Here is a 12599-nt window from a genome sequence, read left to right as displayed (position 1 = left end):
AAAAGGCCTACACAGAGAGCACACAATGTCTTGCAATACAGATACAGGAGAGTCTAGCTTGCATATTTATTATAAAGTATGACTTAAGAAAGTGGGGTGAGAAAGAAGGCTGACAGAGCAAATCAGCTAACTACTAAGTAGCAGAACAGCAGATGCCTTGTCCATGGTTGCCTTGTCATTTGCCCTCTCTTACTCAACATTCATTCATCAAAAAACAAGTCATACTGTGTTTTCATGCATGCTAGTAAACAGACAAATAACAGCATGCTTATTAAAGTCTTATGTAAGAACAGGACTTGAATTCTATCAGTTACATTGCTTATTTGTTTGGGGTTTTTTTTTGGCCTTTTGCCTTTATTTGACAGTCAGTTTAGATAGGCAAGAAACACGGAGAGGGGTATGACATGCAACGAAGGTCCTGTAATAGCTTATTTGTGTTTCTAAGTCTTGTTATTTAGATGTAAAGTACAGATTTTAAGGGCATGGTAAGTCGTGTGCTGGAAATGCATATGAAAGAACAGAAACCAGCAATGTCATTACACACAAACGGGACAGACAACAACAAAAAAGCCAATTAATCAAATTGGTCTGGAGAGCTGGGGACATTGCCTGTCGAGTGTAATGTTGAGCCAAACTACTGTATGCCAGGTTAGGAATCGGGGACCAATGCTGGGGAGTTTGAGAAATCGAGAAGGGGTAGGGACATAGCCAGAAAGAGGCCGTAGCAGAGCAGCTCATTAGAGGCTGTCGTGTGTAGACTGGCTGCACAGTCTGTCTGCCTGCCAGTCAGCACCATGCTCCAAGCCATTTTTCCTTCCCCGTCCTCCTGCTGCTCTTGCATCAGATGAACACAGCTGCCTAACATGACATACATGCACTTTCGCAAGAGCACAACTACCGTGCACCTTTTCATAAAATTTGTATCCAGTGGAATAAAAAAAAAAAAAAAAATCTGCTACATTCAGCCTAGCAGAACTAAATCACACTCCAGCAGTCTGTGTGTTGATGATAAGGTCAGGTTGGGTCAGATCATACTCTGCAAATGACTGACACTGGGAGCAGTGTAAGTAATAAGGGTTCCCAAGAAAAAGATGCCAATCACATAGAAAAGCAGCCTATCCAAGGAGGAGAGAAAAAAAAAACAGCAATCCAAGACAAAAGTTTGATGTGCAAGAGTTGTGCCCCTACCCCTCTGATTGACTTTCAACACTCCTGAGGGATTTTACTTCACCCGAATGTAAGAGAGACCCTTCCTTGAACCTTAAAAAAGCATCACATTTTACTGCAAAGTGGGAGCTGAGGGCTGAGGCTTGGGAGTAGAGGTGGAGGTGGTGGGTTTACACACAGTCGGCCCTTCAGGCCAGCACCTCTCAGGTCTGTCTGCAGCTTTTAGTGCTGGCAGGTTCCTGAGAAATGAGGGAGGGGGGGAGAGGTGGAAGAGAGGGGAGGATGCCATATTCCTGTCACTGGCAAAATACACCCCCAGCGGGAGTATAATGGACAGGATCTCAGCGGGACAGGAAATGATTTTGGTGAGATCTAGAAAGCAGAGGGAGGGTAGCGTAGCAGAGTTGGACTGGGAAAGGGGTAATGAGGGGTGCCCATGGGTCAGGACGGAGTTGGCCCGGCGGCTACATGTGAATGGCAACGTTTGTGCTGAGAACTGGTAGGAAGGAGAGGGGGAGAAGTTATGTTTCAGAGGGCAAGCCTGCAGTTAGGCCAAGAGGCACGGGGATAAATTAACACTACACAATGTTTGGTTAGCGATATGTGCCAAGCGTGATCTCCAGCCTCAAACTACTCCAGTGTGTGTGTGCGTGTGTCTGTGTTTGTGTGTGTGTGTTCAAGATTAGTACAGGGTTATGTTTGAAAAGTAAACATTTATCCTCTCAGTTTGCTGTGACAGATCTGACTTGATGGACAAGTTTGAAGTAGTCATTGGATCGGCTCCTCTGTGCTCTCACTGACTGTTACCTCTTTCTTGTTTTCATTGAATATATTCACAGACAGAGCAGGAGAATATGAAGCTATCAACCATTTTTCTATCAAAGTAGTCTTAGCGCGATGGGCCTTCAGTTAAAAATGGACTTTATTGTCCAAGCACAGCAAGCCTAAAGCTGTGGATCTAACAGAAGGAAATGGGAAAGATTAAATAATGCTGCAGTCTTTCCCATCTTCATCTTATTATCTCATTTAATTCTCCTGAAGCCATATAAGCTGAAAATTGTTTTCGGTGAATTTATCATAGCCATTCACAATGGAGTGTGTTGAAAATACTACAAACCCTGCATCTCTCATGGTTGGAGATGATCCTCATATTCTTCTGCTAAGTATAGTTAATTGCTTTTTGTCACGTCACACATGGCAATGCGGTCTAACTTTGTCTATTCAATGAAAACTTGCAATCAGTTTATATTTTTGGTCAATCACATTCTCACTGTGTAGTAAAACAATGAGAGGAAACAGCTTCACAAACGCAAAACTAGGCAATCCGTCATCTTTCTTGTACAGTACTTTGAACATGTGGCAAGTTCCAGTATTTGCTACAGTAAGCTGTAATTCCAAACTTGTAAAATACATATATTTTGGATGGATTTTCAATGGTCCATATTTAAGGATGATTTAGTTTGTTTACTTAAGAAGAAATTATGTCAATGGGCATATTATGCCCATACTTCTGTGTCTGTGCATGGGTTGCCAGCAATATGCGGCATCTTACCTCAAACTCTGCATGTTTATGGATGTCTTCAGCTCTCTGTCGGCTGAGGATAAATTCTGCTTCATTAGCCACGCGAACTAGGTGGTCCTTCATGGTGTGACTCAGCAGCCTGAGGGAGACGGGAGACATGCATCAGAACATCAGAAATACTGTACATCTATTTGCATTTTTATTTACATTTCTAACAAAAGTGTATAGATGTCGATTATGTGATTCATTTACTTCAGTCAAAAGACGCTACATGTCTCACATAAAGGCTTGGGAATCATAAAATCTTGATACTCAGAGTATTTTAAACATCTGTTTAACACTGATATCTGGTAACCTAGAAAAGGAAAAGCCATGTAATATCCATAAAATGCTGAACAGAACCGTGCAAAATAAGCAGAAAATCTAATTTGGAAACAAGACCAAACCAGTTACATCCTTTAACAGGGGTGCAGGTGCTAATTGATTTGTTAATGATATGCATCTGACAAGAGGGAGGATCTCTGCCCATGTTGCTACATATGTAGTCTACCTCCCTCCCTCTTCTTATTCTCTTATCAGTGTTGATGAAACATGCATGTTATGTGTGTGCGTGTGTGTGTGCAGGTCGAAGAAACCTCTCTGCAGCCCTAGAGGTCAGGACTGTGCAAAGTGGAACAATAACAGACCAGGGGCCAGAAAGGAGGGATGGGGGGGGGGGGCCCAGGCTGGGACCGAGTATGGGGTGGGGGTTTAGGGGCCAGGGGATGACTGTAACCTAAGCCTGCTGTTTCAGCACAGGGCAGCAGGGGAGCGGAGGTGCTGGGGCCTCTGTAGCCTCTCTTGCCCTGTCTAGGCCCCGCTATCAATAACCCAACCACTGCCCTTCTTTATGGTGCTCTGTACTCACATACTTATGGACAAAACAGACTTACAGTATCCTTTAAAGTACATTTCTTTTAGCATGCACTTTAAAATTGTCATTGTAGAAATAGGGGTTTAACTGGTTTAAAATGTTCCTTTACCAGCTGATGCTGACTTTCCACAGATCAGATATAAAAATGAAATTACAGACTGCTATTAAAAACCTAATTAGGGTGGACTGACTGTGGAAACTACAGTATAATGTCTAGATTTAAAGAGATAAATGTGATTGTTGGGTAGGAACTTTTATAAATCATTTATGAATGCTGTTATACAAATTAAGATTGAAATCATACAGTTCATAATATTAAATAACTGTCTGATCCCAGCTAAGGGACAGATCAGACATGCATTTGTTTAAACATATATGCATGCAGAAGTAGACTAAAAATCACCACACTTTGACCCTGACTTGAGGTATGGTTGTGAAAGAGCAGCCTCTTTAAAGTGAGTCCTCTGCAAAGAAGTCAGAGGACTACGTTGCTAGTCTCATTAGCATTACTGTGAGTTAACCTGCACATTCTAAAAGCTAGGATCAATAATGGAAAGTGTGGCGTTCTACATCTGAAAGATGAGGAGGACCTGCAGTAAAAATAATAGATGAGATAAATCATACGTGGGGATAATTGAAAAACAAGAAAAAAAAGACAAATAACAAAAGACAGACGTAGACAGAAGAGATTATTAGAGGCGGATAAAAGCTCAAGCAGAAACACATAAACTGACACAGGAACAGTAGGAAACTAAGAGCGATTTCCCAAGTGTCACAGAGGAACAAGCTATCACAGCCCCTGTCACCCGTCTCCTTCTCCCAAATCCCTCTGGGATGAGCAGGTATTGAATGGAGCCTTGAACTCCAGAGTCCTCTATCCTCACTCTCCCAAGCTCCTCCTCACTCCCTGACCATTGATTGTTGTTGGCCAGAATCTTGAATAGCCACCACATCACAAGGGCGTCTGGGATCTTGAGGGCCTGAGGGGCTGTGATGTGATCCGGGAAAAGGTGAAATTGGAAAGTGGTCGATGGGTAGAGGTTGGAAAGATAATGAAGAAGTGCTGTTGCAAGGAGAGAGGACAGCAGTTAGCAGGTCAGAGTTACCCACCTGCCTTCGTTGACCAACTCAATAAAGGCTAGACCTGCATTCTTCTGAATGGAGTTCTGCCATTCCTGCAAGCAAACACACAAAAACACACAAAATATCAATACATTACTGATGTAACTTTGCAATGTTATTGAGAATTAATGTCAAACACGGTCTTGTGAAACTCTTGGCACATGTGGGAGTGGGGAGGGAATGCTACATTTGGGTTGAGTTAGACATTTGAAAAAGGTAGAGCTAATATATTCTACACCACATTTTAAAGGGTGTACGTGCTTAAAAAGAAACATCATCGATAAAACACGATCCAAAAAGGGATACCAACCGCTTTGGTCAGCACAGGCTACAAAATCAGCTGGCAAACGAGTGGAAAGGAGTGAAAGAACTGTGTTGAGAGTGCATTTATCACATGTAAATACACAAATTTCCTCCTCTCTTTGACTAACGTTATGGTTCAAGGTGTCAGTCTAAACAATCCAACCGCAGCCGTGTGTGACTTTATATCCTCAACTTCGAGGGACAACGAGAGAAGGGAAACTAAGCGGTCATCGTCTCTCTGTTCAATATTTCAACACCTTCAACACAACCGTTAAAAGAATAATAAAGCAACAAGGTCATGAGGCCTTTCTGAACCTCACAGCGCTTTTTCCCCTTCTTCCTCTCTGGGGAGATGGAGAAATATGCACAAAAAAGCCTCATGTTAAAAGACCTAAACTACCAAACTACTCTTTTAAAAAAATCATTAATCACAGTTTGAATTCCACCACGCATTCCACATTATTGAGATATCATTGAATGTGTCATGTGTTGATAAATATTTAGATTATTCCAGTAGTTGTGGAAATAACCTCTACGATGATCCGCATTTTATTAAAAGCTTACAGAAATTCTAATTTCAACAAGGTGCCCAAAACAACTTATTTCAACTGCTCTTACAGTTTAACTATGACATGAAAGATATGCTATGTGAATGTGTATTCAAGCATAAACTTTTTAAACTCTGCTGTCATCATCTCTTGAGCTGATAGAGGAAACTGTGTGTTTATGTAGAGACTGCCCTTTCAGTAAACCTAGAGAGCCCACAGGGACAAGGATATCAGCGCCACAAGGAGGAAGGAAAGATCAATTTACAAGAATTTCTAATACAAATCCAAACATATCTGTACATATGTGATGACTTTCAAAACCATAAACAGTTTTTCCCTGTTTCCAAACCCATAAACAGTTTTTCCCTGCACAACAAATGTTAAACCATCAGAACCAATCATGCCCCAAGCCAAAAGAAACCATTCTTCTGAAATGCCTGTGCACCATCACTCTGTAACCAACTGCACGTCATACAGACAACAACCCAACACTTAACCTCAATTCATAACTGCTTTTTGTCCTGAAGGCTCATATTGGCATTGACCATGTTTACAATACATTCCAAATAAAGAGGGCACGGAGGGAATAAAAGTCCGCACTTGGGAGTGGAAACAGTGTTTTGGACTTGAGTACTGGCAGAGGGTTTTTTTTGTGGCTGAGGCTTGCTTTGGAGGAAGTGTGCGAGAGTAGCCTTGGGGCCTTCTAGTTGAAGCATAGACTGTAGTTGAAGGACATTAACCATGAGTGTTAGCCCGTGGCCGTGGGGATTTTCCAGACCAGGCCAGACTGTGCTAGCCGGATTTCAAATAAACACCACAGGAAGTGAGGCCGTAAATAGAGTCATACTCTCTGGAGAACCAGTGACATTAAATTTCCTTTACGTGATTTCTTTAAAATACTTGGGCGTTTGATGAAGGAGGCTACAAATTCCATATAAAACTACAGCCGAAATACAAAGATTATCGATTGTAAAAACTGAAGCGGTGACGCAAGGCTCGAAATTAGGTTTGACGAACGGCGTAGAGGCCATTGGCATTTTGTGGACACAGACAAAGGTGATAGCAAGACTAATGGTGTCATTATGGGCTAAGAAATGGCTCTTCTAGTTGAATTAAAAAAGCAATGACCCTGATCTGAGGAGTATCTCCTAGTGACAAAAAGGAAACAGGGACAGGTCAGTGATGGAATATTGGATTTTGGCTGCCCTGGTCAGCAGTGTCACAGCTTTTATGGCCGCGATAGGGGCCATGACCACAGCACTCCTGATGAGAGGATACAAGCAGCCATTTGTGACCTCTCACCTTTAACCTGACCTCCTAACAGATGATAGGACGGAGAGAGAGCGCTGTCCCTTGATCCTGATTGGAAACTAGACAGACGTTTTGCCACCAGTGTTTAATAAAGCTAGTAGGAGCTGCATTTTGTTTCTTCTTTCGTTTTTGCGTGTGAGAGTGTGTATGAATGAAAGTTTTAATCTATTCATGGAAATGCCTGTCTCAATCTGAAGTCAATAAGACAGCTCTGTTTGGTCTGTGTTCCGTGATGATGGCATTGAGTCTAAACACACATGCCATACACTTCCGTCATTACAGCTGATTATCCATAATCAACATCTAAATATACCACTACCACTAGTGAGAAAACACAGACCTCCTGAGCAAAATCGCCTTTCAAACATCAGGCTCGCCACAACACAAGGAAAACATTTTCCGACATTGAGGAAAGAAATGTCTCGGCTCTCTCGAAATAATAAATAAGTCAGTAGTGCTTTTCAGTGGCATCACTCATAATCACAAGTATTTGTTTATTTGAAAGGCTATGGGGATTCAATTTTAGATGAGAGGACAAAAGCATAAATCCTTGTGTCAAATGTGGCAGCGCAGCAGAAGCTAAATTAAAGAGGCTGAAAGCTACTGATTTTTTTTTCCGTTTTTTCAAATCCAAAAATGTGTAAGAGTTACAAGTATAAGAGTTTGATTCCAAGGTGACAGGGTAAGCCTGCGATGAGACAAAAAAGCTTAGCAGATGGAAACAAAACGCATATGTTTTAAACATGTTGGACATCTTAAATTAATTCAAATAAATCTGTCAGTAACTGCTGTAGTATAAAAGTGTTTATGACCACTGACGTCAATAACAGGTGGTGACAAATCTTGACATTTTGAATTTAACCTTTGCGTTTTGATGACAACAAAAAAAAGAACAGACAAGGAAACCGTTTTTTGGAGCCGTGTGATCCAAATGTTGAAATGTGAACAGCGATCTGATATCAACGACGCCCTCAAAAAAAAAAAACACCTATGTGAGCGGATGAATAAGACAAAGAAAAAACAAAGAAATAGCTAGCATAAGCTATCAAATATGTTATTCATCATAGCCCCTTTGTCTGATTCATATAGACATTGACTAGTTTTGTTGCTTATTCATGCTGCTGTGTCTGAAAACTTGTGTGAGTGTGTGTGTGTGAATAACTTAACACCAGCGTGTCTACTTCAGCTCTCAACAGTCCACATGTGCGTGTTCAGATGGTATCAGCTTAAAGAAAAACAGACACTTGTATTGGTGTTTGCGTGATCAAATTCACAACTGGAGGAATATTTACTGATGTCCAAATATTTATACAGCAGGGTCTCCAAGAGCTTCATGGACTCACATTTTCATGGCTACACTAACACAAAGAGTGCAAAAGCAGGACTTAAACCCCCTTCCCCAAACAGACAAACCAAAAACATGTCAGGGCACTTGAGCTGTGCATGACAATATATTTACTTGGAATACATAATACATACAGTTTCAAACGATGTCAGTATATCATAAAAAACTGACTCCTTTTTAAATAATTAATTTTTCAAACTTATCATGCAACAAATCCGGTATTTGGTTCATTCAGTTTAATGTCAGATTTTAATGATATCGGGAGACTAAAAATACTTGAACAGATGTTCGAAAAAAGCAATCACCCAATTTTCACAACTTAATTCTCCAATTTCTTCATTTCACGACTTCTTTTGTTTACATTTATTTATTTTGACTTGAACTGTGGGCCTAGACCTTTCTGTGCAGTTTAACACAAGAGCGTTAACTGTGCAGCATAACATAGAAACTGGTTCCTAATCATGCTGATTGAAAATTGTCTCTTTATACCTTTTTAGTTCCAGTATGCCTCAACACTGGGTTAAATTTGCTCTACTTGTAAGACATCTTGTCTTGTTAGCTTAGCCTTTAGTTGATGATGAAAGCTCAGTGTACATTTCAAGCCATCTCTTTTAGAAGACACATAAAAATCAGTAATATAATGTATAATGATCAAAATATATTGGAATTCACAGTTATTGCAATTGAAATGCAGTTTAGCCTCATAAGTGAATATCATCTATATTTCTATCATTAATGTTGTTATTATTGTTGTTGCTGTGCTTCTCTGTGTCTTCTCTCTCCCCCTCCCTCCTTCTCTCTCAACCCTACCAGTCGAGGCAGATGGCCGCCCACCTAGAACCCGGATCTGCTTGAGGTTTCTTCCCATTTTTCCTTGTCGCTGTCATCAAGTGCTTGTTCATGGGGGAATGTTGGGTCTCTGTAAATTAAAGAGTAAGGTCTAGACCTGCTCTATGTGAAAAGTGCCCTGAGATAACTTCTGTTGTGATTTGGCACTATATAGTGTAAATAAAATTGACTTGACTCATCAAAACATTTGGATATTATTGCACGTTAGGCCTTTTAAATTGATGATGATAGACTACCTTTTGCATTACTTAAGCTCAAAATCTGCATCCTGTTGTTGTGGGCGTGAAAGGGAGTGGTGATTAAAGGTGCAGCACAAAACAGAAAAGTTCAAGGTAGTTACCGTCCATTACGTACTGTATGTAAACGTTATTTAGCTTATTTAACTTTTTTGCTGAATCATATCGTTTCCTTGTGGCCCAGTTGTAAATATTCTGCTGAACAGAGACTACTGATGGGGATCTAGACTATTGACAACAACAACAACAAAAATGCTTGAGCCATTTTCTTGAATGTGAAAAATGAACTTATTTAAACTTGTTTAAAAAGCAGTCATGTAATTGCTCAAGAAATACCTTATATAAGATGATAGAGCTGGAACATGGACTCACTCATAGACTAACTGGAATGAACATCAATTTAGGGATGTTATTAACAGGAATTTCATCTTTGTAAAATATTTACTCAGATGACAGAGCCTTTTAATACCACCCTCTTTAATCTGTGGCCACAAACCTGTGCAGGACAATACCTGAAACAGCCCTATCACTGTGCTTAAACACACAATATAAAATTTCTGCCACTAGGGGTCTCTAAATCAAAACAATAACAATAGACGAAGTGTGATGATGGTGTGAAGTAGCGTGGGATCATGGGAGTTGTTGTCTTTACTGTTAAACAACCAGCTTTTCCAGGATAGGATTACCTCAGTGTTCATTGTTCAAGATGTTTTTACCGAAAGCAGAATTATCTGCAGATGTCTCCTCCACTCCAGAACAAACAGATGAAGTGGTTAAAATGGGTAAAAACACTGAACAAAGCAGTTCTACGTTAAAAATCAATGTTTCTCTGACGCTGATCAGCAGACACAGGACGTAGGAGGGGCTGTTAGCTGAGCTGCTGCTAACGTTTGCTCAGCTTGTTTCTCTGACAACTTAAGACTCAGGCATTCAAAATGTTTTTTACCAGAAGCCAAATCATCCACAGAGGTCTCCTCGTCTCCAAAACAAACGTACACAGGGATTAAAACCGCTAAAACACTAAATAAAGCAGTTTCACTTAAAAAAAAAAAAACATCGGTGTCTCTCCAACGCTGTTCAGTAGAAAGAAGATGTCTGGGAGGGGCTGCTAGCCAAGCTGCTGCTAAAGTTTGTTAAGCTTGTTTTTCTGATAACTTAAGATCCAGACGTCCGATGACTAAACTCCTTCATCCGGTTTAAAGATACAGTTAAAAACGACCAAGATCTAAAAAGATTATCATAAAAATGTTGCTTAAAACAGAATAAATCAGTCAATTTATGACAGTTTCTGGCAGGCAACCACAATGCCAACATATTATCTAGTATGTATATACTCTTTGGTAGACACCATTGTGGCAGACAACCACAACGCTGCCACATGCATCTTGTGTGCGTATACTCTTTGGTAGAGGGGGTATGATGCCATTGAGAGGCGACCAAATGAAACAGACCTTGATTAAAATTACAGATTTCTCTGGGTTTGAAAATTGTTGGAAACATTTGGGATAATGTAAGTATACAACTCAAAGTATTTAACATAGGTCTAGTTGTTTTTAGACATTTTAATGCAGAAAAGTTACATATTATAGCTTTAAGGATATTGTAACAATTGTTTAAGTATGACTTTGTGCAACTCTAACTTCAAGAGTGGGCCAATGAAGAATGATAGGGAATGACAAGAGTGAACTTTCCTATTTCAACAATCAATCACGTCCAAGATTTGAAACTTGCTTTTACTAAATCTAAAAATGCAGGGAAATGAATTTCCACTCCAAATCTTAGCTAAGACGCCAGGACATGATTTTATCAGCAGGATAGCTGAGAGAGGATTGCAGGGGGAGAAATATATGAAAAGATTCCAAGGTCTTATAACTTGGGACCTGTCAGGTAAGAAAACATTACATTAACAGTGCCTGTCAGGAGGAGAGGGCTCTGTCGGGGAAATTCATTTATTTGAAACATGATTATACATTGTGTATAAATAACCAACCGTTCATGCCACTTGAGGCCCTCCAGTCCCGAGCCACTTGAAGCCAGCTCACAGTAAAACCGGCTGGGAGCCAAATTAAAAGCCACTCAATTTTTTAGGAGTCTCCCGTCTGATTCTCCCCTCTCAGCTAGACTTCACTTCCTGTCAGGAAACCCCCCTTGACCCCCCAACTCCTCCAACACAACACGCCCGCCGCCCTCTCTCTAGCTGCATAGTTGGCAACGATAGGGAGCCTGCAGAATTAAGTGCCAGTTGGTGTTACTCTGTTTTCTCTATGTCTCACAGGAGAGTACCCTTTCAAAGAATATACAACATGATATTATCCTCTGAACTACAGAGTGATGGCAGGGACACTGAGCCGCGTGGCATGGCCGTAAAGGGGCAAAGGAGCAGAGCACAGGGTGAGGGCGAACGGGGAGGGAGGAAAAATAACACTTTGATTTGCACTGATCTTGAACCTTGTGTGCCTGTTTAACTGCACAGTGGGGTGTGGGTCTGACTGTGAGGAAAATGATGGGGAAAGTATTTTTGTCCCCTGGTTTCATCACATTCCTCGCCACTTCTCTCACCTCTCTCAGCTCCCCAAGTGGTTCATACAACACGGTCTGCTCTTGATCCATCAAAGCCTCACTTACGGGAGAGAAGAAGAAATATGACCACTGACAGATATAAATGACTATTTAGCAACTCAAACATCAAGACTCCACGTTCACCAACATAACCTTTAAAATAAGTAACTAGCAGTATAAGTAATTGAGCCTATGTTTCGATGTAAAAACTGAATTCTGGTTGTTTTTTCTTATTTTTATGACCACTAAGCTAGCAACCCGTTCCCTCGTTTCTCAGATTATGGTATTGATTTTGTAGAGCATGACGACCGTGCACTCACGACCTGTTCCCTGACTGCAGGGGTTTAAACTTCTATGCCTCCACCACTCTCTAGTCCTAACCTGGAGGTCAGAGGGTCAAGGGTCAGGAGGAGCCAAGTGTTTTGGGAAGTCAATGTCTTTCTCCCCGCTGACTGAGAGAGAGCTGCCCATCTGTTAAACAGGTTAACTTTGGTGAGACTGGCTGGGAACATATGATAATGTGCAGTCATTGGATTAGCGGGGTTAACATTGATGTTATTGAATTACTATTAAAGGATTATAGGCATCAGTGGTCACAACGAAATACTAGTTGTTTAGATCAGAGATAGTGTACGTTCCAGCCGTTTTAGTTCAATACATCATTTAGTCCAAAATCATTTTTAACAAGTAAGTGTTTAACAGTAAATGTACTTCAGCTTGAATT

The 12599-nt window shown here is 40.7% G+C and overlaps 1 protein-coding gene across 5 annotated transcripts in view; it reads right to left on the bottom strand.

Moving 5' to 3' along the window:
- lrba (LPS responsive beige-like anchor protein) overlaps window positions 1-12599 on the bottom strand; it is a 190916-nt gene that overhangs the window by 103684 nt on the left and 74633 nt on the right. For all 5 annotated transcript variants that reach the window (XM_042427272.1, XM_042427281.1, XM_042427298.1 and 2 more), the window contains exons 34-35: window positions 4713-4777; window positions 2720-2828 (exon numbers count right to left, since the gene is read on the bottom strand). In XM_042427272.1, the coding sequence (XP_042283206.1) occupies window positions 2720-2828; window positions 4713-4777 (174 nt within the window). The remainder of the gene's footprint in view (window positions 1-2719; window positions 2829-4712; window positions 4778-12599) is intronic.

This window comes from Thunnus maccoyii, chromosome 2 (assembly GCF_910596095.1).
Source record: "Thunnus maccoyii chromosome 2, fThuMac1.1, whole genome shotgun sequence".
Lineage (NCBI taxonomy): Eukaryota > Metazoa > Chordata > Actinopteri > Scombriformes > Scombridae > Thunnus > Thunnus maccoyii.
Note: the sequence above shows the minus strand (reverse complement) of the source record. Positions and strands in the feature narration are given on the sequence as shown.